Source organism: Amphiura filiformis, chromosome 17 (assembly GCF_039555335.1).
Source record: "Amphiura filiformis chromosome 17, Afil_fr2py, whole genome shotgun sequence".
Taxonomy (NCBI): Eukaryota; Metazoa; Echinodermata; class Ophiuroidea; order Amphilepidida; family Amphiuridae; genus Amphiura; species Amphiura filiformis.
Window position 1 is genome coordinate 5,517,912 of NC_092644.1, and position 24,930 is coordinate 5,542,841.

Below are 24,930 nucleotides of genomic sequence, written 5' to 3' on the forward strand. Positions count from 1 at the left end.
CGTAGTTTGGTAATTGTATTGATTCGTGAGTACCTGCTCCTTCTTTCAAAATACTTGGAATTTAATTCATTATTGATACAACCAATAAAGGTTTAAAAAAAAGAATACACACTGGGAAATAGATAACACTTCACAATTTACTCTTCTGATTATTCAAATTTATACAAAACCTGGTCAAATTAATTTGTCCTCAACTTCTATAATTTCACTTTCACTTACTCTTTTATACTTGAGATTTTAAATAAAATTAAACTGAATTTATACTTGATCGCGAGCGATTGCAATGCACCGTTTTTGGAAAGTGATGGGCAATCGCTGAATTTTGTGATGCATCGCTCGTTGCTTTTGCATTTATACTTATCACGGCGATAGCAATTGCAGACAACAAATAAAATGTTCTAAATGCCACAAAATACATTTTTAGAACATCCATTGCTGTCAATAATTATTGCTTTGAATTAATTCATTACCGAAAGTTAATAATCAAGAAAGGTAAGCAAAATAATAGATCCAGTTGGTAGAAAATGATGATGCATTCATGTTTCAAGCGATTTCTTCAACTCCCCAAAGCGACATTGTTTTTTGCCTTGGCGATTTGTGTCGATTGATTGGCTTGACGCTCTGAAAACAGAAGTAAATACTGAGCATGCGTGAGAATCGCTTTTGCAGAAGCGATCAAGTATAAATGCAGCTTTAGTTTACAATGTACCTGACAGACTTTGGATCAGGATACTTCAACAAAATACATTTTGATCATGATTACATGAAGGTACACATATATAAATGCACAAAATAAAAATTATATTTTGGGTTTAGGACCTTTTTATGCCATTTACATTATGAAAACCTATTTGATGAATATTCATGGTCCTGATATTAAAACATTCTATATCATATTATAATATTCTACAAAAAAATGATATTGAACTATTTAAGGGTGGTCTTATCACTGGAATTATGGAAACTTTGGGGTCTCATAACTTCTAAATTGTTGGTCTAAAGTATATAAAAGTATACATATTTCCAATGTATTTGTAATTTGTCTATGATCACTCAATTCATTTGATTCATGCGCTTATGACATTACAAATAAATTATTTTTAGAAAAAAAAATCAAATCAAATCCAAATATCTCAAACAAACATAAATATATATATAAATAAAAGATGTAATAACACAATCAGCTGAACGTTCCAGCAGCTTTTGTTACTTAACTACATTACCTGGCTTCTTTGAGGCAGCAAAACCAGGGTGCTGGCTGGGTATTGCCTGCATTATAAGCATACTCAGCTTTAGCCTATAAGCAAAATATCTAATTCTTGATCACGAGAGGATGTACTATCTGTGTACTGTTGCATCAGTGTACTTCTTGTGGAATAACATGATCGCGGGACCTACATGACTGAACCTCGACCTTACCTAGCGATGAATGTTTTGAAGACAGTGACTGGTAAATTCTCAAATTCTCAGTAAGCATGTGCTCTTTGCGTAGTATGCTCGACACAAATATCTGTTCATTGCCAAGTTGGCTCTTGTGATGGAGAATTAGATATTTTGCTTATAGTAAAGACAGGGATTATGGAATAAAGCTGCCTTGAAAATAGTCATTTGACCTCAGATGACCCCAAAATGACCTGCATGCTATTATCTGTTCCAAATTTGATGCAACCTCTGTCACTTTCAAAGAGGTAATAGAGTGGTTTGATGAGACATGTGCCCTGTTCAATTCTTAGCAAATCAAGGCTGTATTGATTACATGATTGCATGCATTTGCTCCATTGCATTCCCACCCACAAACCTCTTTGCGATAGTGAATGGAATTTGTCCAGCGTGACGTCACGAGGTGTCTCCATGGCTGGAATGTATAGTAGCTTACATAAAGGCTAAGTGTTGACCCCACTACTTGAATGGTTCAGCCAAATGCACTATGTGCGAGAAGAGCCTCGAACTGGCAGCATACATGAAAGGAAGAATTACGTAACTTTACACATAATGTTATATGACTGGTTTAATTCCCATTCATGTATGCTGCCAGTTTGAGGCTCTTCCCGCACATAGTGCATAATGACGGAACCATGCAAGTACCAAATAGATGCCGTCAGCCTTTCGCCATTTTGTGGGTTAAAGCTGGTAAATCGATATGGTTGTATTTCCCTTTATTGTCACAGGTGCGAATCCATGACTCGTCACGGTTATCACATGATTTCTTTTATACTTGAAGGTAATTATATTAACTTACCCACAAGATAGCCAATATTGACATCATACTGACAGCTTCTATTCATAACCTTACAAATATGTCACCTATCAAGCTGCATAGGGATGTAGTCAAAACCCAATGCATATGACATTGCAACAATGCAAAACTATATATTCAAGGCAGAAAAAGGCTAACCTAGTTGAAAGGCTTTGGTTACATAAGTCCATGGCTAACATCACCACGGTACAACAGAACAAAGTATCTCATTAATTATTTGCCCATTTATGTAAAAAGAAAATTTTTTGCTAATAACCAAATGCTCTTTTTCATTCCTACTTTCTTTTGTTTGCAAGAAATTTGTAGTGCTTTCAATGAGGCTTCTGTATGTCTGAAGAAACAACATATAGGGAATACATTGTCAACCGGTTCCAAGGCTCATAAGATTTGAGGGCATAACAAGAATATTAGTTCTTAGATTTTTGAGAACAATTATAGTGTTTCTACATGCAAAATGGGCAATATTGCAGTGCTCATAGATAATGAACAGCCACGGACGTGCATAACATGCACCAAAAACTCTCTAGCACTTAAATTACCTCCCCTCTACTACCTCCATGTCCGTTGGTTCAAATGCTGATACATTGCCCGTGTTAAACCCACTGTCCGAGTCTTCGTCCATAGTTACTGGCTTCTGTGATTGCCCAAAGGGCAAGCGAGGTGGTACTCTTTGATGGACATCCATGTAGTCTTTTCTATACTCGTCTACTGTATGTGAAGAATTGCGGCTGTCTGGTCTGCTATTATACAGTCTATGCTCATCAGTGGTTGCTTTTGAACCAGTCCGCCCGCAATCGGACTTTTCTGGGATGTCAGGCGTGTGCACTTTGCTTTCCTGTATGGCTGATATTATCAGCCTACTACTGCACATTTTGGGTTCAAAGGTCAAGCCTAAAGCATCCACTGGTTCTGGATTCATAGTTGAACTAAGCTTTTGTGATGCACAATTGTACAAGTCGGTTGACCACGTTTCCAAGGACGACTCGTACATTTTATCTTGCGCAGCGTGGTGGAAAGGAGAAGCGCAGGACTTGGAGCCAAAATCAGTTCTCATAATGCTAGACTGTCGTATAGGTGATTCCATGATGGACATTGAGATACTGGAATCATCTGGTAGCGATGCGCCGTTGAAGTTGGACTTGGTGTAGTCTGTTGGCTCGGATGCAGCTGTACCTGTAGGAGGACAAAGCAGACAATCAGACATCATCTTGTGTTAACCACCTGAGCACTACCTGCCGATCTAACATTGCCTCTGATTGGTCAATTACATGATATTTTCACTTTAATCACCAATTAGAATGGAGCTTTGCAAATAATTCAGCCCAAATATTTTGTGTGGTGAAATTATTCTAACAATGTTGCTGATTGGGCCAATTGATAATGAAAACTTCTTTTTGGCCAATCAGCAGGTAGTTCTCATGTGGTTAATGTTATGTTAATGTTAAGCTACAGGCTTCAACATAAAACTCCCAAGTTTTGAGATATTTTTTCAAAATACCAAGAGCTATCTTAAGAACCACTGAACCAATACTAGGCTTGTTTGTACTCATTTTAATGCATTTTTCACACTGATTCCAATTCCATATATGGCCATAAAAATGTACAATTCTGAAATTTATGAAAAAAGTGAAACTTGTCGTCTGCAGTCAACACCCACTTGCAGAGTGTTAATGAAAGATGAAGGATGAAATACCAGGTTTTATTCATAGTATATTATATATATACAAATGACAGCAAATTGTAGCACAGCATACAGCTAAATTACTTCAAAGACTTTTTTAGTGGATGTAGAATATTTGATGTAACATATCTACATTATTTAATCTATTCCCATTCTATTTCAAGTTATGTTTAGGTTCTATCGAAGGTTTGATGACATAAAATTGATAATGTAACTTTAAAAAAAAATTGCTACGGCAAGAGTTCCTGCGAGTAAGGGCTCATATTGAAATACCCTACCACATTTTCACACAGAAAGAAGGCAGGATTCCCCTCGCTAAGCGCGCGCCTCAGGAAAGCTTGGTCATAACACGGATGGATAATATGCATCAGTGATACACCCTGCCCAGGATTTTAACAAAAGAAGGCTAGCACAGGAAAGCTGCAGGATGGCGCACACCTTCCTGTGTAAGGGAATTTCAATATGAGCCCTAAGCTAATATATTTCCCAGGAATCTCATTCCCGTACAAAATCATATCCACTTACTTGACAGAGGAGTTGTGATGTTGGATTTTCCAATTGGTGACATACAGGGTGACACAAGTTCAGTCGGATCTGATGAGGATAATCTTGATGTGGGTGTCACATTGCTTGCTATTGGACTAGATGAAAACTGGCTCTGTATTTGGGTAAAAATATCAATACAAGGTCAACGTGTGTTTACTCTACACTGATTTCTAATGTTTTCTACATTCTAATGGCACACCCTTCCCCCATTTTTCTGCAAAATAAGCCAATATGTTGCTATATCGGACATTCAATTACCCGCAGGATCCCAGCTCTAGTACTCTGCTAACTTACAGCCAGTGAGATGATAATATTTGTTCAGCCAGTGAGATGATAACAGTTTATGTTGTGATTCAATATAAGGTGTATTGAAGACCTATAGATGAGTTGACTTCTGACGTCAATGCCTGGCAGTATGCGCGAGCAGCATCACAATTTCCATTTTGTTCAGGGCTCGTGTTTTTAAAACTCCCGCCACATCACAATAAGGCTATTGAACAGTGTAGTGGTTGCATGGGGTTCATTCAAGCATATTGATATACCAGTTCCTTGCCTTTGTTCATAAACATTGAGGTCACCTCATCTATAGTCTTCTCCTTTCAGGCGAGACAAAAATACTAAAATTGGGAAATTGAAAAAATCTACCAAATGTCTAATCTGTGATTGTCCATTTATAATTAAAAAAACTGTACATTTACCTGAGCTGAGCCTGGTGTCTTCATCATACTCTGGCTTGGCGATGCAGATTTGGCCTCTTCCACAGCTCGTATGGGTGATATTGCTGGAGATGAGATAATGAAAGGCATACTCTCTCTGCTAGAAACGGGGCTTGTTCTGCATCCACCGCTTTTTACTGGACTTACTGGCGGGGTCGTGTCACAGGAAAAGAGTTTTCTGCGTAGTGACGAGGAAGACATGATCTCACAGTCAGATTTATTGTGCTCCTTGTATTGGAAGTGTTCAGAACCTGAAACAAAGTGTAAAGGAATGACAAAAAGTCTACAATATTAAACATAATTGAGGTTGCAATTTCTTCTGTTTAGGCATGGGGACGTTAAACGCATGTACGGTACCGCTAAACCCACGCATGATCCGTTAAACGTGTAACACGCAAGTCATTTTCAACCTTCAATTTTCAGTTTTTCAATGCTAACCAACAGATGAAAGTAACAAAATCTGAAGACGACCTTAATAATTTACATGAAACTTGCTCAAAACATTCATTATTTAATACATTGAAATAATGCATAGTTTCTGACATGTTTGGGCCGTTGACTTCGCGAATTTTGCCTTATGTACAGCGCCATTGGTACTAACATATTCTGTTAGAAATTCCGGTTTTGTGAGGTGCACTGCTCCTATCGTATATTCATGAAATCTTGCCACCAGACAGGGCTGGGTCATTGCGTGTTAATATGTTAAACGCACGCATCACAGATGCGTTAAACGTGTAGGAAAATAAATGGAATAACCCATCCCTACTTCTGTTTATCTTACTCCTACATGTATGGCTTGTATGCAAGCATCAGATAAATCAACTGAATACCAGTCACAGTGGAGTGGTTTTGATTTCATTGATCTGACATCCACCGCTTTCGCGCAGAAGTTAGTGTTGGCATATTAAAGCGCTATCTCTAAATGTGACTCTTTCTGCTTGAAATAAAGCAAACAAGTCTTTTTTTCTTCCACAGATCACTTCTCTATGTTTCAAATAGCACTGTATTAAATACACATGAAATAAAAGTTTCAGGGGAGTATCTCTAACATACTTAGTGGCTATGGTTTAGCTTATTAGCGATGAATTTCATTGGTTTCTGCATGCCGTCTACCACAGACAGCAGCAATCGCGTCGCCACAGAAGACGCTTATCGAAGCGCGAGTATGTATCGCGTTCTACAATAATATGTGAACGAGATCGCAGTGCACGCAACTAAAAGGGTAAACAAGTTTTGTTCATTTCAGAAAAAGGGGAGTTTTCCGCCTGATATATGCTTAACAAACTTGAATGAGAATAAACGATAGGAATTTTTGTTTTTACTATCCTCTACTGTGTGATAGACGGCAGGCAGTTCAAATATTTTCATCGTAGTGGATGTTGCTGCACACTATTCAAAATATTGGACCTGCCTGTCATCTATCACACGATAGAGGATAGTAAAAACAAAAATTCCTATCGTTTATTCTCTAAGTATTGGCTTTGGTATTATCTGTACAAAACAACTGGCTAGGAATTTCCCGAGCACCAGAGATCAAATTTTCATCACGAGGGCCGATCGCCGTTGACACTGTGCAGTCTTGTTCCTGTTCACCGAACCAGAAATTACCCATCATGCAACGCTAGTTCGCCGAATAGTCGCATCCATTTAGTTCCTTGTGGTGACGTCATCCCGCTTGGGATTGATATAAAATACAGGTTGTTCTGTCTAGGTATGAGACTACCAGGCCAGTTTGTGTTTCTAAATTTTATTTTACAGTCAAATAAATTAATTGCAAAAAACCCGAGTTAAATTGACCTAAAAATAAGCGAGATATGATGTTTTATATATGGCATATTTTTTACACAAAAAATGGAGATTTTGACTGTTTTCAAACAAGAAATTTAGATTTATACCAATAATAATCCAAACTTTTTATTTCAATTCCATAAACATTGACTGTCGTGCTCATTAAAACTAAAAACACATTTGGTCGGAAATGAAATGAAAGTAGTGAATTTGAACAATATTGGCATTAAAACATAAAAAACATGTCTGCTGGTTCGTTGCTTGCGTGATTCTTAAGGAAGGAATGTGTATGTTTTATATAGTAAAAGAAGCAAAAATTATATTCCATGAATTTTTCAACCAAAAAAAATATTGAAACTTGTCATATGTACATTCAACACCCACACATGGAGAGAGTCCAAGGATCTTGCAATACATTGTGTCGATGTGAAATCAGGCACTACCTCATAAAGTTTTGTTACCTTAGCCACCGGCGTGTCCAGGATCTGTTCCTGTGGGAGGCTCAGAGGGCTTTCAGAGTTATGCTTGGGGGCCCTTAATGGCTAAAAGCGGCCAATTTTACATGATTTTAAAAAAAGTGTGGGGGGGTTTCAGCCCCTCCCCCTCTGGACATGCCGCTGTTTATAATGAAATTAATCAAAGTGAAAAGTGTCTTACCAAGCAAGGCTTCCAGATCAAAATCCATTGGCAGAGTCAGCATGGTTTGGCATGTGGCTGGTAGGAGAGAAAAACAATACTGGATCAAGAACACACAATAAGCACACGTTGCAAGAGGCTCCTCAACTTACAGATAAAATAAAGAAAGGTAATTATTAAATCATTTGATCTAAACTGACTATTTTTGATAGCTACAGTATCACGTCTCATCAAGCCTGCAAACTTGTCAAGAAATTTGTGCACAGTTATCATCTCAGATGGAGCAGAATACAAAAGCACTGAACTATTCCAGTTGAAATTCATACGCCCCACTGGCTTATGAGGAGAGCAAAAGAGCAATCACTCTACTGCTCTCCTTAAATCTGATATAGGAGAGTGGTTTTTAGCTCTCCTTAAGGTGATCATTCTCTCCTTACATTCTATTGTAAATGCTCTAAAACAGCTCTCCTTGAAGACTCCAGAAGAGCTATTTAATGCTCTCCTGCAAATTCCAAAAGACAGTCCCTGCCTATAGAACTTTTCAAATCGAAGTTTTCCGAATCGACGCTAACGCAAACGCAAAGTTACGTCTGAGCACTGTGTGAAAGACATGGTCAAGCGTTGGGTATGGCTTGTGCAAGAGATTGGTATTAATATTGTGAAGACCACAGGAAGACCAAATCAAATGTGCCGCAGACGACAAACATTGTGAAGTGCCAAATAGTGGGAAGTGTTAGTTCAATACCTTTAGAAAATATTTCTCTGTAATGACTTATGTTGATTTTTTAATATTGTATTTTCACTCAAAAGGGTATGTGATTCTGCTTGATTCATTGTGCACCAATTTGACCCCTAGCTTACTGAATAAATACTGCGGATTTCCAATCTTGATTTGAAAAGGTCTATAGAAGGCATTACCTTAATATCCCACATAGGGAGTGTGAATTTCAAATGAGGTTATACCTGAACGGGTGACACCATTTGAAATGGGCACTAACGTCACTGTTACATCAGGGCGTAAAAAAAAATGGTATAGTCGTCTACCTTCTCTTTCATATTGCGCTTCCCTATGAAGCAGAAATATTTGAATGTAGGAGCACTTACCATTGGCAGTCTTTGGTTTTGGCTTTGGCACAACATCTTTGGTATGATTACTTTCATCTACACAAAATAACATAAGAAATTAAAGGAGTATTTTGTGATCCTAGCATCCTCTATTTATGTCATTTTTCATTAGATATCCACGAAAAAACCTATTCCCAAAATTTCAGTTGATTCCGATTTTGCGTTACTTAAGTTATGCATGATTATGTGTATAAACACTAGAACGAAATTCAAATTTCACGATATCTTTGCTAAAAGCGAATTAATCTGCAAGAAATATTTTGTACATAAACATTATGTAGCCAGAGGTTTCCAGTGATATAAAAATCTCAACTTTTTTGAGAAAAGTGGGGGATGAGGCTGTGGATCACGAAATGCCCTTTTAAAATACAAACATCATCAATTTACAGTTCTTGATAAACAACAACAAACCAATTAATGAGACACATTGTATTGGTCATCCGTTATCTACAAAAAAGGAATAAGCTGAAAGTTCAACCAGCGGGCGAAGTATAATATAAGCCTACAATAGATGACACCACCTAGTCAATGGTTCCATTTCACTAAACTTTACGAATTAGCTTTGTAAGTCTCAAAACTTATGATGAGTCGTGAGTTCCATTTCACTAAACTTTCTTAAGAACGGTACCCTTAAGTAAGTAATAGGGCTTTACTACAAGGAACCTTCACAAAATTATGTCTAGTATTGGGTATTTGTAACTTTATGAGCGGTTACTTGAGTTACGTTCTGAAGGGTTAAAAGTTAAGTAAAATGGACCCCAGGGGATTCAAGCAGGTACATATGGAAATAATGGAAGTCATGAAAGAGATTATTTGAGGGTGTAAATTTAAGGGTGTAAATAGCTGCTCATGTGCATGATATACAAACAAATGTGCTATCACTTTACTCATTCTTACAGCTATAAACAGGCAGAAATATATTGGTTTTACGGGGAAAAAGTTACATATCTGGTATACATTGGATCAAACAGGACAAAAATATTTCATGCGGTGTTTATGATTAGATTAAAATCAGCTCCATTATTGCAAAGGAGATTGGGCACTTCTCACAATGGCCATACTAGCTAGTAAAGTGAAAATTGGACATTAATTTTCCCAGATGAAATAGGCTAGATACCATTTAAATCCACACTACCCCTCCCCTGTGGAAAATTTTGGAAATATCTTCCACAGGGGAGTATGAATCTCTAATAGAAAGAACACATTAGGTAGCCCCTCTTGAATTTCATACACCCTCTGAGAAAGATTCAACCTGAATCTTCCACAGAGGGACGCGCTGAGTTTCAAATAGACTTGATTAATGCCTGATATTCACACTCCTCCTGTAACCGATATTTCTAAAATCTTCCACAGGGGTAGTGTGGATTTTAAATAGAATAGCCAAATTTCAACTCACCTGCTCCAGAGGGCGGCGTCGGTGCGGGAGACATAGGAATACGTGGAAAAGGCTTTGGCTCTGACCATGGCGATGGAATAATCTGCTGCTGAGAAAAGAACTAAAAGAAACCACAAACAAAACAAAAACATAATCAACTCAGTAAACAATGTTTGTTGTAAAACTTGTATCTGATCCAGAGAGTTAATGCACTTTCTTGTGTACGTTTCAGCAAACACTGTTGCCTTTGTCTACACTTGATGATGAGTGATTGCTACTGGCATTTTGTTTATAACATTGATATTAATTGAGTCTGATCTAATTCCATGTATTAACAATTTAATTATACTGAATTCTGCTCTCATTTGACTGTTACAATGCTACCTAAGCTATGGACTGGCTGGTACAAACCTTATCTATAGCCGCTTGGATTTTTTCTTCTGTGTCTGCGTCCAATTTGCTGTCCTCCTGCTGGTATGGCAACTCTTCAATCTCCACCGGATGCAGTATTGCCATCTGATCTATTGACCATCGGAACTTGGGGGTTTTCTATAATAAAGACAAATCAGGCAGTAAAGAAAAAAAAGTTTTTTTCAAGAATTTCTAAGTGCAAATATCCAGAAAGATGTCTGAAAATTATGCCCCATAATTCCTGAGTTTAGTTTAGTTTAAAATTCTTTTGTTCCTGGCATGGGTGATCATAACCTAATCCAATATTTAGGCACGAGCAGGTATGCAAGGCGATGCTTCACAACTTACTGTGTTCTGTGTCAGAAATTTTAGTCAGTCACACTAAGAACTCAATGCTAATTACATGTAGGGCAAAAAAAAAGATTGTTTGCTTGTCCTCCACCGACCGACCCTAATGTGGAAAAAAGTGTTGTTTTTTTGTTTTACTGTACAAATGAATACCGAACCTAATTTTGGAAATTCCAGAAAAAGTTTTTATTTTCTTTCAACATTTTTGACATCCTGAAAACTTTTTTTACAGTTTCTTAAAAACATGAATGAAGTGGTATACAGTAGAGAAATATCCCAATTCACAACTATTTGGGCTACTTATTAAGCTAATTAGAGGCATAAAGTCATGTTTTGGCTATGACCTTTAAAAGAAAAAAAAATCCTGACCGACCGACCCAATTCTGAAAAAGTTGTTTTTTGGCCTTATCTGATGTGCATGCATGCATGCTTCTTGGACTGAATCTTGTGGTTTTGCGTAGTGCTCACTGAATTGACAGAGACAGAGAATATCTTACACCTCCCACAATGGATTGCTTCCATTTCAATTTTATGTACTGATTTGCTCATTTGAAATCCAGTTCAACTTGGGGTCAATATTGACAAAAGGTACCTCAATGAACAGAGCACATCCGGATCTTGAAAATTCTGTTTATTTCATAACTATCGATCCATGTTTAGCCAGTACTATTGTATTCTCAACTTGAAAACATATGGAACATGAGCTAACATGTACAAACTAATACGATTGTTATTTGATGGGATTAGGTGATGTACGTATCATGTTACAAAGTATTCTGGGAAGGGTATTTGATTTGATTTGATTTGTTCGTGTTTTGACAACCCTGGATAACTGCAGAAAACCTCTATTGAAGCTTATTTCCATTAGGGTCCATTAAATTGAATACCGGGACGGGTTGGGAACAGTCAGGGGTTAACACCCTACTCTTTTCGAAACTGACTGCGAGATACACGTACAGGTATAGCTCTCTGTACACGGGACCGGCGGCTTAACGTCCCCTCCGAAGGACGGAGTACTTTCATGATTCATTTACCCAATTCTAAATGAATCATGGGGAAAGCGGATGTCTGAATTTAATCTACAGATGTTGCCAATTAATTTCAGACATTTTTTCCCAAGTCAATATCCCAGCAAATCTCCACCGCCAGGAATTGAACCCGAGACCTCATGCACTAAAGGCAAGTACCCTAACCATTAGACCATGCTCTCCCGGGTAAGATATACCGTCTCTGATCTCACCTTGACACTGCTAGCAGGCGTAGACTTTTGTTTGATTGCAAACACAGATGGGCTGCATTGAGGTAGATGTAGACTGTCCAGACTATCTGTATCAAATGGATTCTGAGTTACATTCATTGAGCATGCCGACGATAACGATGCTGATGATGACTCCTCCATGATTGGTTATTGGCAATGTAGTTCACCTATAAATCATAACAAAAAGGCAATGTTGCAAGTATGGTTCTTCTCAGCATTCAATTACCTGCATGGTGCAGCACTATAATGAAAGACAGAGATAAAAAGACTTTTATGATTTTTTGTGATTTTATGAATGAAATTGGTCATTTCGGGAATCTTACGATGCACGCTGAAGGGTCATGTTCTGGATATTTACGAACAAGGGTGCAATTTTATTTTTATCTCACAATGATCGTGGTTTGGATCGTTAGATATTGCTGACATATTTGCTGATAAAAAACAAAAAACAACAAAAAAAAAAAACAACATTCCATACACGCTATTACGTTTTGACCCAAAGTTTTCCCAGTCTCACGAAAAGATTTGGTAAGATTTTCCCCAGTCTCAGTCACCCTCTTTTTTTGGGCCTTCTCACCGAAAGACCCTCTTTTTTGGTGTCTAGGCTTTTGCTGAAAGAAATGCCCTGCTGTCCGCACATACAGGTTGCATTTGACATTTGCATACGTTTTGAGCTGCAGAGTCAATCACCATGATTATGCAATGGTAATAAGTTTAATTTAATCTACACTACGGTTTACCCCATCGGTTGGTTTACCCATTTATTGATTGGTCGTCGGTGCATAGAATGATCTAGAATAGGAGGAGACCTCGCCACTTTAACGCGATCGTCTTCACCAGAGGTACAAGTACCCGGACCACAAATTACTAAAAAATTGACTGAAATATTTACAAACAGGAAACACTGACAAAAATAAGCAAATCAGTATCGCATGCATGCATGATAATGATGATCGGACACTGTTAGTGGTTAATAACTGCGTATCAGTTATAGGAGGGCATTATGAAAAATCTAAACATTTTGCCTTTGGAACCGAGGGATATTCCGAGGTCCAAAGCAAAATGTTTTTCACAATGCCCGACATATTACCGATGCAAAGTTATTAACCTCATTCATAATCCCCGGCGTCATAACCGTCACTTTCATCTCTTCACTTTTAAATTACAAAATAACACACAATTTTCCTCAAAATAAACAATTTTTACGTTTTGCCTTTCCAAAAATCGATCAGGCTAAAACAGGACGACCAATAACAGATGTGCGAATCACAATCTGTGCAAATATGGTAGCACGCAATCCAAATACGGTGGCCAATGCTCTCGCAATTTGTTCAACGCACAACAGTTACAGTTTACACTGACGGCGTTGAGGTCCACTGTCGAATATTAGTAACCGCGTTCGTTCAGTGTTTGCGTTTTGGCTTACTCGAGAACTCTAGCTTCAAAATTTGCACACGATAGTTACGCATTCGATGCTTTGCTATCGTATTGTCTTTCAGTTGGATACTGGATAGTGGTGCAATTTTTTGCACCAGAGGTTATATATAAAACCAGGGGCGTAGCAAGCGGGAGGACAGGGTGGACGAAGTCCATGGGCCCCGAGGGTTCAGAGGCCCCGAGCACAAAAGTGAAAATTAAATAACGGCTGATAATGGAGAGCAGGGCCAGATTTACCATTGGGCCAGATGTGCCCGGGTCCAGATTGGGGCCCCAAAATTGCCCTTTGCATTTTTCTTTTAATCCCATAACAGCATGTTTTTTGCCCCATATAGGGCAAAATTGTAAAATTTTCCATGCTTCGCCAACATTCAACTGGCAAAATTCATGTTGATCTGGGGATAAAATAGTCCGAAATTTTCGTGTGCTTTGCGCGCAATGTCCTAGTTACCGTACATAATATATATTAGTCCCCATACGTAAACCAAAACTTGGCCATTGACTTGTTGAGTGAACATGCCTCCCTCGGCACGTGAGTTCGGGGCCTCCAAATTTTGGCCTGGCCCAGGGTCGCCATAAGATAAATCCCGTCCTGGTTAAAAGGGCCACTACTGCTCCTTGTCCATGGGCCCCTGATGCTCTTGCTACGCACCTGTATAAAACTTTCTCAACAAGGTTAAACTTGTTTTCGACTGAACAAACAAACCTTTTATTCCGTTGAACAAGCTTTATTTTGTTCCAAAATTCGTGTTTTTTAGCTATTTTTTAACGTAAAAGAGTTGGATGCAAAACCAGTGATACCAACTCGGAAGCTTTCGTGTAACACGAGCGCATGAGGTACGCACGTTTTGACAGTAATTTACGCTAGCGAATCATGCATTTTTGTGTGCATTTGACTGTTGACATCTTTTTACTGCATGACGCAATTCTGCATTTATTCAAGTCTTTCAAGATGGCGAATTTCACAAAAAATGTCAGACGGAAGTGATGCTGATTTTATAAAGGTACGTTTCTTGCTTTTACGATTATTTCAAAATTATTTTCCTTAACAAAAACTCCCCAGAAAAATTATCATTTTCACTTGTTTTCAAAAAGTTGTTTTGATCTTGTTTTTTACCCCGTAATTTCCCTCATTTATCGAAACCCTGCCCTCCCAATAAATTAAACCTTGACTCGAAAGTGTTTGGCAACTGTTTAACTATGATGCAAAACTAAACCTTGATGTAAAAGTAAAAATTTAGTCCAAGGTTAGGCTAATGAAAGTCAATTCCGAGTTTATCGTCCCTTTTTTTCCCAGGTTGGTGAGGTGACTTTTTCATTTTTCATTATTTCATCAGATTTCATTATTGACCTAAAGTGCGTGTTGATTTAAAGCCACACTCATACATGTTATTTATAAACATGTTTTTATATGGGTAGGGACTAGAAAAGTTAGAAAAGAGCCTGTATATATGTTTCCAATTGCTAAAACTGGTGAAAACACTGATACTTTGAAAATAATGAATTATTTTGGCATTTTTGAAAATTTGACGCGGGTGTTTTTGGTGTCCAAAAAGTGACGCGGGCGGGGACGATAAACTCGGAATCGACTTTCATTAGCCTTATATAGCGAGGGAGGTCTAAAAGTCAGGATCGCCGAACTTCCATTTAAGTTTTTTATTGATTTTAAACACGGTGTCATCATGACACTGTCATGCTTCAGTGAATCAGAATAGATTTTGAAATTGGTCTCTATTACTCGAGAACTCTATAGCTTCGAATTTGCACATGACGCATTCGATGCTAGTGTTTTTTGAGCAGGATTTGTCTATTTTGGACAGTCTAAAATTTTGCTGAAGTGTAATTTTAGCAACGTTTTTGATGCAATCGCCTGTCGTGATCGCATCGGCTGTATTAACTTATGAACTTCCATTCTCTTGGCCGGGCTGACGTCACAAAGCAAGGCAAAGGGAAATAACCTTGTAAAACCAGTATGCATGATCGGGACCACTTTCGCCCGATCGAGCGTGACACTCAATTGGCGTGCACGCTCGATCGGGCGAGTGGTCCCGACTGTGCGCATGTGCAGTTCCCTTTTCTCGAGCTGGTTGCTATGCACGCGCTTGTGCAAAGGGGACGAAGAGGACAATGTTCCCGGATGTCCGACCGAGTGAATTGTGCTTTACACAGTCAGTGTCATGCTTCAGCGAATCCGATTAGATTTTGAATGCAATGTGAAGCTATCGGTGAACAAATTCTTGGCTAGACTTCTCGAGCAAGGTCTCTATAGCTAAAATAATAGTTTCTCGATCATTAGAAATTGAGATTACAGCGTTTACCACATATGCTTCTAATAAAGCCTAGGCTAAGCCAGGTTGCCGTACCGTGTCTGTGTGACATTTCTTGTGCATGCACAATTGATCGTGCTACCGCGTCGCGTGTCATTCCACTAAAATTGCGACATTACGTAGTGCATGCAGCTTCATACTCTCATGATCGAGAAACTATTATTTTAGCTATAGCCTAGAACATGTAGAATGTGAAGCTATCAGTGAGCAAATTCTTGGCTCGACTTCTTGCAAAATGTCTTGAGTAAGTTTTGCTTTGAGTTTTGGCAAGAAAATAAAAATCAGGATCACCAGCAATATCGAGGGAGATAAGCAGATAACATAACTGAGTCATCAAAATTTTTAAAACTTATACCTAATGTACTATACTAGTATTTGTTTATAACCTCGTCTACCTACAACCTACCTAGTGAGAAATTAATAACATTATTCACACTCCTCTTTCAATGACTGAAAGTTATTTTGAAGTGATCGCAAAAGTCCAGTGGCATGAATGGAATCAACGGTCGTCCAATCAGCTGCTTACATTTTGACCCCAAATAACCCAAACTTTTGGATGGGTCACAATTTTTTTTAACAAACTAAAATAAATAAGTTGTTGTTTTACTTATCTTATATAAAATAATTATATTAAAAAAAATTTAGATACAACGGTACATTATAATATTAAATAGATGTACAAATATTTGATAGAAAATAATTCTTGATTGACCTTTGACATGTCAACTTTATTTACAAAATTTGGATTTGGGCAAGGCTCGTTTTTGCATCAGAAGTTCCTGATTTCTTACTATATTCAAGTAAATCGCGAAATTGAAAGATGACTAATGAATCAAGAGATAATTCTGTAGCTTCGGCTGCTGAAGTTATGGCCAGTAAGTACATAAAATCCAATGAATAATTGTATTATTTATTTGGCGATTGTAAAATAGTTCAAAATTCGGCAGCCTTACATACTTAAAAACAGATCTTGATCTATTTTACAATCGCCAAATAAATACATTGGGGCTATTATATATATAGGAAAAATATTGAATTCTCGATCATAAGAGCCAACTTTGGTATGCACTAATATTTGTGTCGAGCGTACTATCTATGCCAGACCACATGCTTAGGCACTTGAAACTTGATTCTGAGTTTAGCGTCCACCGCCCGCCTTATGAATTTTGTGCCGCGTTTGAGATGTAAAATCTGAAAATAATTCATTATTTTGCAAATTACTACTAAACCAGAAAGAAAATTTGTTCTGCAAAATGTTTAAACTCCTTTTTTTGTATTTAAACACTTCAAAAACTATAGAAAGCATTGAGAACTATTAGATGAATATTTTAGCATTAAGGGGGTACTACACCCTTCGATAAATTTGTGACTATTTTTGCACTTTTCTCAAAAACTAATAACACACTGGTAACAAAAGTTATGTATATTATAGGGGCAAGGAATCCAATTACTACACTGGAATTTCACTGACCCAAGACAAACGGTTCTTTATTTATGATAAGAAATGAGGTACCGCTATGATGTACCTCATTTTCTATCATATATACTGAACCGCTTGTCTTGAGTCACTGACATTTCAGTATAGTAATTGGATTCCTTGCCCCAACAATATACATAACCTTTGTTACCAGTGTGTTTTTAGTTTTTGAGAAAAATACAAAAAATATCACAAATTTACCACAGGGTGTAGTACCCCCTTAAAATATACAGGTTTTGACCCTTGCTCTATCCAATTATTTCAATTATACCTTTGGGATACCAGGGCAGACTAGAAGAGAATCTAGCCAAAATATTTTTACCAGATTGTTGATGTTGTAAATAATTTAACTAGGAAAGACCTAGTTTTGACAAATTGGTGCCAAAAATGTATTTCATAATGTTCTTCATGATTGTTATTTTTGTATTTAATGAGTCAATCCCCCCACCCCATTTCCCACTATCCTCAAATGTATACGGAGAGGTTAGTACAAATTGGAGTGAAGAAGACTGGCATGGTATACTTCGGAATTCATTTAGTTTGTTTTAAAACTTGAAAAACATACCAATTAGAATGAACAAAAGCGCACAAGCATTGGTAAAAGGCCGCTGATAATAGCTGGTAATGAAACCTTGAAAATAATGAATAATGAATAATGAAATAGTTGCCTCATTATGAGCTGAAAAAAATGGGACGCTAAACTCAACATCAAGTTTCAATAGCCTTACGGAGCAAGCACATCTTTTGAGAATTTGCCAATCACTGCGCTGCGCGATCGTGTTGTTCCACGAAAAGTACGCTTACGCAACCATACGCAGAAGGCACAACCTCTCATGATCGAGAATTGTTTATTTTGCCTAGTATAGTAGGGTAGGTAGTCCGAATAATCAGACCCAGAACAAAATATTAATTTCTGACATGATCCTGATTCTGGGTCTGAACTGTTTCCATATGAAATCTTGATGGCAAATTGGACAATAGAAGCACATGGTTCTACGTGACAGCTTTTTAATCCCTATTCATGTTACGTGAATCACGCTATTGTGGACCATCCTTCTGATACTTGAGTGTTTGGACATGCGGAACGGTCTTTTGTCCACCTCTCTGTTTGTAAACAAACCAGGAGGTCGAAATCGTCCCCCTCGCCGAATACGAAAGTCAGCGTAATAGTACAGCACTGGGTAGGTATGTGATCACTGATTCATTCCTTACTGGAGGCTGAGCATGCGTAATCGATTCGTCTGCCACTTTCAGCATAGGGAAATCGCACGCACCCGTCGCCATTTATTTAGCGGTGAGTTAAATTGAGCATATATGTGGTGAATAAAAATGTTTGGTTTGATGAGATTTGATGGGTGCCTTGCGCAAAAAATTTGTGAACTGGGCACTTTGTGTAGTATGAATTTGGCGACTTTTGCCAATGAGTGAATATAATAAACATGTTTAACGGGCATGGTTTGCGTACATACTAATTGTTAAGGAGGGGCTATGGGGTGCTGGTATAGATTCTCATTCTGCGTCAACTATGAGTTGGCGGACTTGACGGAAAATGCAAATTTGGACCTTTCCTATTCTCAAAATGAAAACAAAGAAAACCTAGGTACAATATAAATGGGAGTGTCATTTGATGAAATGAAGTGATTTATCATGTTGCAAAGGATTTTGGGAAGGGTACAATATCTTCTCTGAACCTGTCAGGGTTGTAGCTAGCAGAAATTGAGTGCTGGGCTGCAATTTACAGAATTTGCTTGATTTAACAAGATGTCAACAAAAGTGGACACTTAAATTAAGGATAAATTTGGTATATATATGTGTTTTTAGTTTGAGTGGCGGGCTCTAGCATCAAAATGAACCTTCAGTGGTGGGCTTGTCTAAGTGAGTGGTGGACTCCTTCACCCACCGTCTGTAGCTACAACCCTGGAACCTGTATTGTCAGACAGTTCTCTTGGGCATGTATTGAAGATATTGACAATAAGCACTTTGACTTTGACTTTGACTTTGACTGGTTACTCTGCAACTCCTCCTGATGAGGTCACCCGCAGAGGGTAGTGAGGGCGTACAGAGGAGCTTTCTAGTAGTCTTTTGGTGGTGTTTCTCTTAAGGCAGCTGTGTACTCTCAGACATGCATGTAGTAAAAGTGCCATAACTTTGTAATTATTCACGCAAGACATATAAAAGTATACATTTTTATAAAGGCAATACATCAATGAATCTTAATATAAATTATACAGATTTGGTGTAAAAACAACAATTATGAAGAAAATCACAAAAAAGTGAGTTTTTGGCAATTTTTGTTCGGTACATCATAACAAAAAAACACTCTTTCCAAAAATGTTTGTTTTGTTATTTTCTTAATCTTCAGACATCATTCCAAAAACGGTTTTTTTAGTTTTTTGATATTGGCCTTATTTTTTTAGATATTGACCATATAAGGCATCAAAATGAACTTTTTAAAATTCACAAACGCCTATTTGCACAAAATGATGCCTAAAATCGGAAATAGACTAAAATATAAAAAAATGAGAAAACCGTTTCTTAAGTCGATCATGCTTTTTATGATGAGCATAATTGCTTACAATAGATGCTGTATTTATTGAGTTATCGTGTACCTAAATCGTCATTTTACCGAGAAAATGAACATTGAAATAAAGGCTGTTGAAGTTTAAAGAGGTCACATTTTGCACTTTGATCGAAGCTCACAGGAGAATCGGCAGTTCTCGTTTTCTACCTTACATTACGTGAACATCGGGTAAATCCACAGCCCCTTGAGAAGTTTAAGTAAATCGATTCATATCTTGGTGTTTAAATCGGGGAAAGAACTTGAAAAATTCACATTTTATCAGCTAAAACGGAGCCATTTGACCGCAAGGTTTTTATGAAATCAGTGCTTCCGTGGTGCTTCCATAAGATGCGCCCGCGCATGCAGATAAGCGTTAGCGTGTCGTAGCGTATCTGTGCGTTAACAAATTGTGCGTCTACAAAAGCGCGATGCGTTGTTCTTGGCGTATACCCGATGGTACAACAAAGATTTTCTTTCCTTTTAAATTGCGGAAACGAGTGAAATAGTGAAATTAAATCCATAAAATAGAGCATTTGGAGTTAACAAATCTGGATTTTCTTTCCTTATATTTATAAAAAACATACCAAAGTAAATACATTTCAAAAAAGCTCAATTTCGCGAAAGAAACAATGTCTAGAGTACACAGCCGCGTTAAGTGTGCTGTTACTTGCTGCTTGAAATTGTCAGTTGTGGCTATGTTAATCAAATGTTCTGGGATGTAGTTCCATTCTGCAATGGTGCGTGGGAAGAATGATTTATTGAAGCAGTCTTTCTTAGCGTGTGGTCTTACAAAGGCTTTACTGTGTTGGAGACGAGAAGGGCGTTGGACTGGCAGCAAGAACTTCGACGCCGGTATGGCCACACGATCATTCACGATCTTGTGCATCATGGTTAGTCTAGATGCTTGCCTGCGTAGTTGTAAACTATCCCATTCTAGTTTGGTAAGCATCTTGGTCACGCTACTGTATGGTGAATAATCTCTGCAGACAAATCTAGCTGCCCGTCGTTGGACAGCTTCAAGTTTATTGCATAGATCACCGGTGTACGGGTCCCAAACCCAACTCTATTAGCTTTGGAAATGGCAGAATTTATGTGGGTACCCCATTTCAAGTCATGAGAGATATTGACACCCAGATATGAGTGGGATTTAAGTTCTTTAAGGATTGATTGACCAAGTCTATACTGATGAGTAGATTGTGTCTTGGCGTGTGATATTTTAAGTACAAAGCACTTATCAGGGTTAAAATGCATTTGCCATGAGTGTTGCCATGTGGATAATGCATCAAGATCAGACTGTAATTCTGAGATATCATTGTTGTTTTTAATTGGCCGATATAACGACGCAATCATCGGCGAACAATCTGATTTCAGAGGAGATGTTGTCAGGGAGATCATTCAGATAGATCAAAAACAAGAGGGTCCCAAAACGGTGCCTTGGGGCACTCCCGATTTGACATGGAGCCACTTGGAATGTTCTCCATTGACAACAACCCTCTGAGTACGTTTGGTTAGAAAGTTCTTTATCCATGTGTGTGCACTACCTGTAATACCACAAGTTTTTAACTTATGGAGAAGGCGTTTGTGAGGGACAGTGTCGAACGCCTTTGAAAAATCCATGATGATCATATCCAAAGGCGTCCGACAGTCCAGTGATTTGGCCAAGATATGGGCACTAATCAGGTCAAACACGCTACAAATCCTTTTCCTCTGATACGTCCCTCTAGTACATCAAGCCCATAAACAGATTTTATGAATTGTTTTCTCATTTCAGCTGTTGGTGAGATATCGGACCTACTGGAGACAGGGCTAGATGACCAGATGCTGCTGATTATAGTGAGATTATGTGAACTTGGTGTTAATCCCGAGGCTTTAGCATCAATTATCCAGGAACTGCAGCAAGAAATGGCTGCTTACAAGGTGAGATATCAGACCTACTACTAGAGATGACCAGATGCCAGGGTTGTAGCTACACAGGCGGTGGCGGCCGGACCCGCCCGGAACTTTTAATTTCCACCCGGCACTCAAGTTAATTTTGAGCCCAAATACCCTGCGCTCCAGTCTCAAATGTTTCAAAATCAATGAACAATCAGTATAAAAATTAGCAAGATTATCAAAATTTCAATTTTTTTACCATTTCATATAAATTTCACCCGGCACTAAAATTTGCCCAGCTATATAACCCTGCCTGATGCTGATAGCTTGGGATTATGGGAACTTAGTTTTAATTTAGAGGCTATTTCAAGATATTAGATTAGGGCTTTAGGATTAAGTTTAGAATTAAGATTAAGATTAGGATTAGAATATGGTTGGGGTTTAACTCATTGTAACCACTCCACTAAGACAGCTTTTAGTATAAAATTTTATTTAAATCATGTACTTCATCCGCCAACTCACCTACCCTGGTAAACACATACATATTTCATAACATGTGACCTACTAATCTATGAAATGAGCGTATTGTTGCAAGTTGGTAGTTTTGAGATGTCTTGGCTGCTGCATTGGTTAGCCCTAGAACTCTGGCCATAGTATCCGTTTTTACTTCCACTAGGGCCAGAGGCACTTACATTGAAAAATTTGTTGGAGATGCTTGGACGATCCAGTACAAAAAATCAATGCTTGATCGAACCAATACAAATGTGTGTCAGGTCACTAATTAACATGATAAAACCCACTTGAGAACACACAATCGCCAGTCATTTCTAAAGACGCATTTATACTCAATCGCTTTTGCAGAAATCTGAATCGCACGCATGATCAGTGTACTAAATCGCGTCGTGTTTGCCTGCTGAGCATGCGCATGAATCGCTGTTTTTCAAAAGCGACACGTGAGGCCTATATTGACACCCTCTGTCGGTCAAGGATTCAGTCTGATGATGAGCAACCCATGGGTATAAACACAGCTTTACACAATGACTAATTTACATAGGCACAAAAGACTGTGTTCATGTACCGTTACTCAGCCAAACATGGCAGAGTAGGTCCCGGATGACGGTACATGTTCCTATCTTCTCAACGTTATACCTTTCCAACAAGGAAAGAGATACGAAAAGCGAACGTCTAGCATTGGTGTCCTTTGTTTCACACACACCTTTTCAAGCCAGTAGTATGTCTGCATCTCCTTTGTGTATGTGGGCACAATGGGCCATTCAAGAAATGACATACTACTGGCTTGTACGTGTGCACAGCAATTTCCAACAGAGAACATCAACTCAGCAGCCAGGACCTCAAAACTACCAACTTGCGACTTTACGCTCATTTCGTGATAGAAGGTCATAAGTGTACACCACACTTTGCTTTGTTTGTGTCTTGTTTAAAATGTTTATGTAATTTTCTTTTTTTTTCTGTTCCATGTACAGTCCGCATCTGGAGAATCAACGTCATGATGAAAGATTTCATGAATATTTTCTAACAGTATTCTACAGGGTGTTTATGCAGGACTTGGAATGGGCTGTACATTGTAGTACTCTGTAGTTTTTCCAGCCAGCTGCAACTCTATAGTGCATAGAGCGTACCCAAAGAAGCACAACATATGTGGAATGACACTTTGTGACCTGCAAAACACTTTGAAATGGATTTGTGAGCCTACGCTTCTGTTGAATGGAAGGAAGATAGGCTGTTCCTTTGGATTATTGGTTGAAAGATCTATACGGACAAAATATGAAGCAAGAAATTTCAAGCGATGTTAACTCTTCCACTAGTGTACATATCAAACTGAACATATTTTACCTGGTATTACTTATTAATAGCATTGTCATTACCAGCTGATTGGGACAGGTCTTCATGTATGTGACAGTGACCATCCGCCACAAATGGGCTGTAATGTCGGCAGAGCTTGTTTTGAGGTGTGGTCCATTAAACGTCTCAAAAAACAATAGAAACAAAGGATATCTCAACACTTTACCGATTTTTTACAACCTTGTAAACAAGCAACAGGGACATGTAATATATCATTGTAAAGCTTATTTTTAGGAAAATTGTCCTGACCAATATATCAAAAAGTGAAAATGCTGACATTACAGCCCCAAGGGTCGCACTAACCTGCGTCATTGCGTCATGGACGCGTTTTTGGAGCTTCGGATGCACATAAATTTGTTTCAGTAAAACCTGTGCGTCAAAGAATGACGCAGACTTTCCGGGCCGACTGCATCAAATAAAACATGTAAACAATGAAACCATGTCGAAACTATCATCATTCTTAGCTTGGTTTTCATCAATATTGACAAACGCGCTTGATTTTACAGTAGGTTAAGAATCAACAATGATGACTTTATGGTTGAATTTGCAACGATCACCAAGTTTTGGAAATTACACAGCAATTTACGACAACGAAAAAGCAAAAATGTCACAGGAAAGCCTGACAATATTCACAAAAAAAACCAATAATAATCATCGCAGGGAATTGATCAATTTTCATAACTTTAACAAAAGAAACCTTTTTCATGTTTCATAAGAGCACAGGATAGAGTATATTTGACATAAAACTGTTAAAATAAGACTGTTTTGTTGCCCCAAAGGGCAAAATCTGAGCAAAATAGGTTGCTAAAAAAAGAAGAAATTGGACCATTTTCGGACTTTGCTATATGTATGCCATTATTGCCATTATGCTCACATTGCTCAATAACGGGCAGTGATTGGTTCATTACATGCTAACAGCTAATGAATATTCATAATTCTATCAGAAGTGCTGAAAAATATTAAAGAGATAAATAATGAAAATAAAAACCTAATAATTAATAAATTAAATAAGAAAATGCAAATTTAAAATAAATAAGAGTAAAACAAAAAATATAAAGCAAATAAATTTTAATTAAAATAAAAAATGAAATAAAAAAAGAAATTATGAAAACTCCAAATAAAATAAAATAAGAAAATGCAAAATTACTAAAACAAAGAATAAAAGAAATACATTTGAATGAACTAGATAAAATCAAAAACCAAAATAAAATAAGAAAATGCAAAATTGATATAAATAATAGTAAAACAAAGGA

General features: G+C 37.8%; 2 protein-coding genes across 2 annotated transcripts; one reads left to right on the top strand and one right to left on the bottom strand.

Moving 5' to 3' along the window:
- Positions 1-901: 901 nt before the first annotated feature.
- On the bottom strand, positions 902-16,428 carry LOC140136846 (uncharacterized). Its single transcript, XM_072158444.1, has 9 exons — positions 16,312-16,428; positions 12,124-12,308; positions 10,536-10,673; positions 10,146-10,245; positions 8,729-8,785; positions 7,646-7,702; positions 5,183-5,451; positions 4,464-4,596; positions 902-3,430 (listed from the first exon to the last, which is right to left on the bottom strand). The coding sequence occupies exons 2-9, from the start codon at positions 12,280-12,282 to the stop codon at positions 2,793-2,795; spliced, it is 1,551 nt and encodes a 516-aa protein (XP_072014545.1). The 5' UTR covers positions 12,283-12,308; positions 16,312-16,428; the 3' UTR covers positions 902-2,792.
- Positions 16,429-16,623: 195 nt separating this feature from the next.
- On the top strand, positions 16,624-24,114 carry LOC140136847 (mitotic-spindle organizing protein 1-like). The gene is made up of 3 exons (XM_072158445.1): positions 16,624-16,780; positions 21,714-21,859; positions 23,299-24,114. The coding sequence occupies exons 1-3, from the start codon at positions 16,726-16,728 to the stop codon at positions 23,323-23,325; spliced, it is 228 nt and encodes a 75-aa protein (XP_072014546.1). The 5' UTR covers positions 16,624-16,725; the 3' UTR covers positions 23,326-24,114.
- Positions 24,115-24,930: the final 816 nt, after the last annotated feature.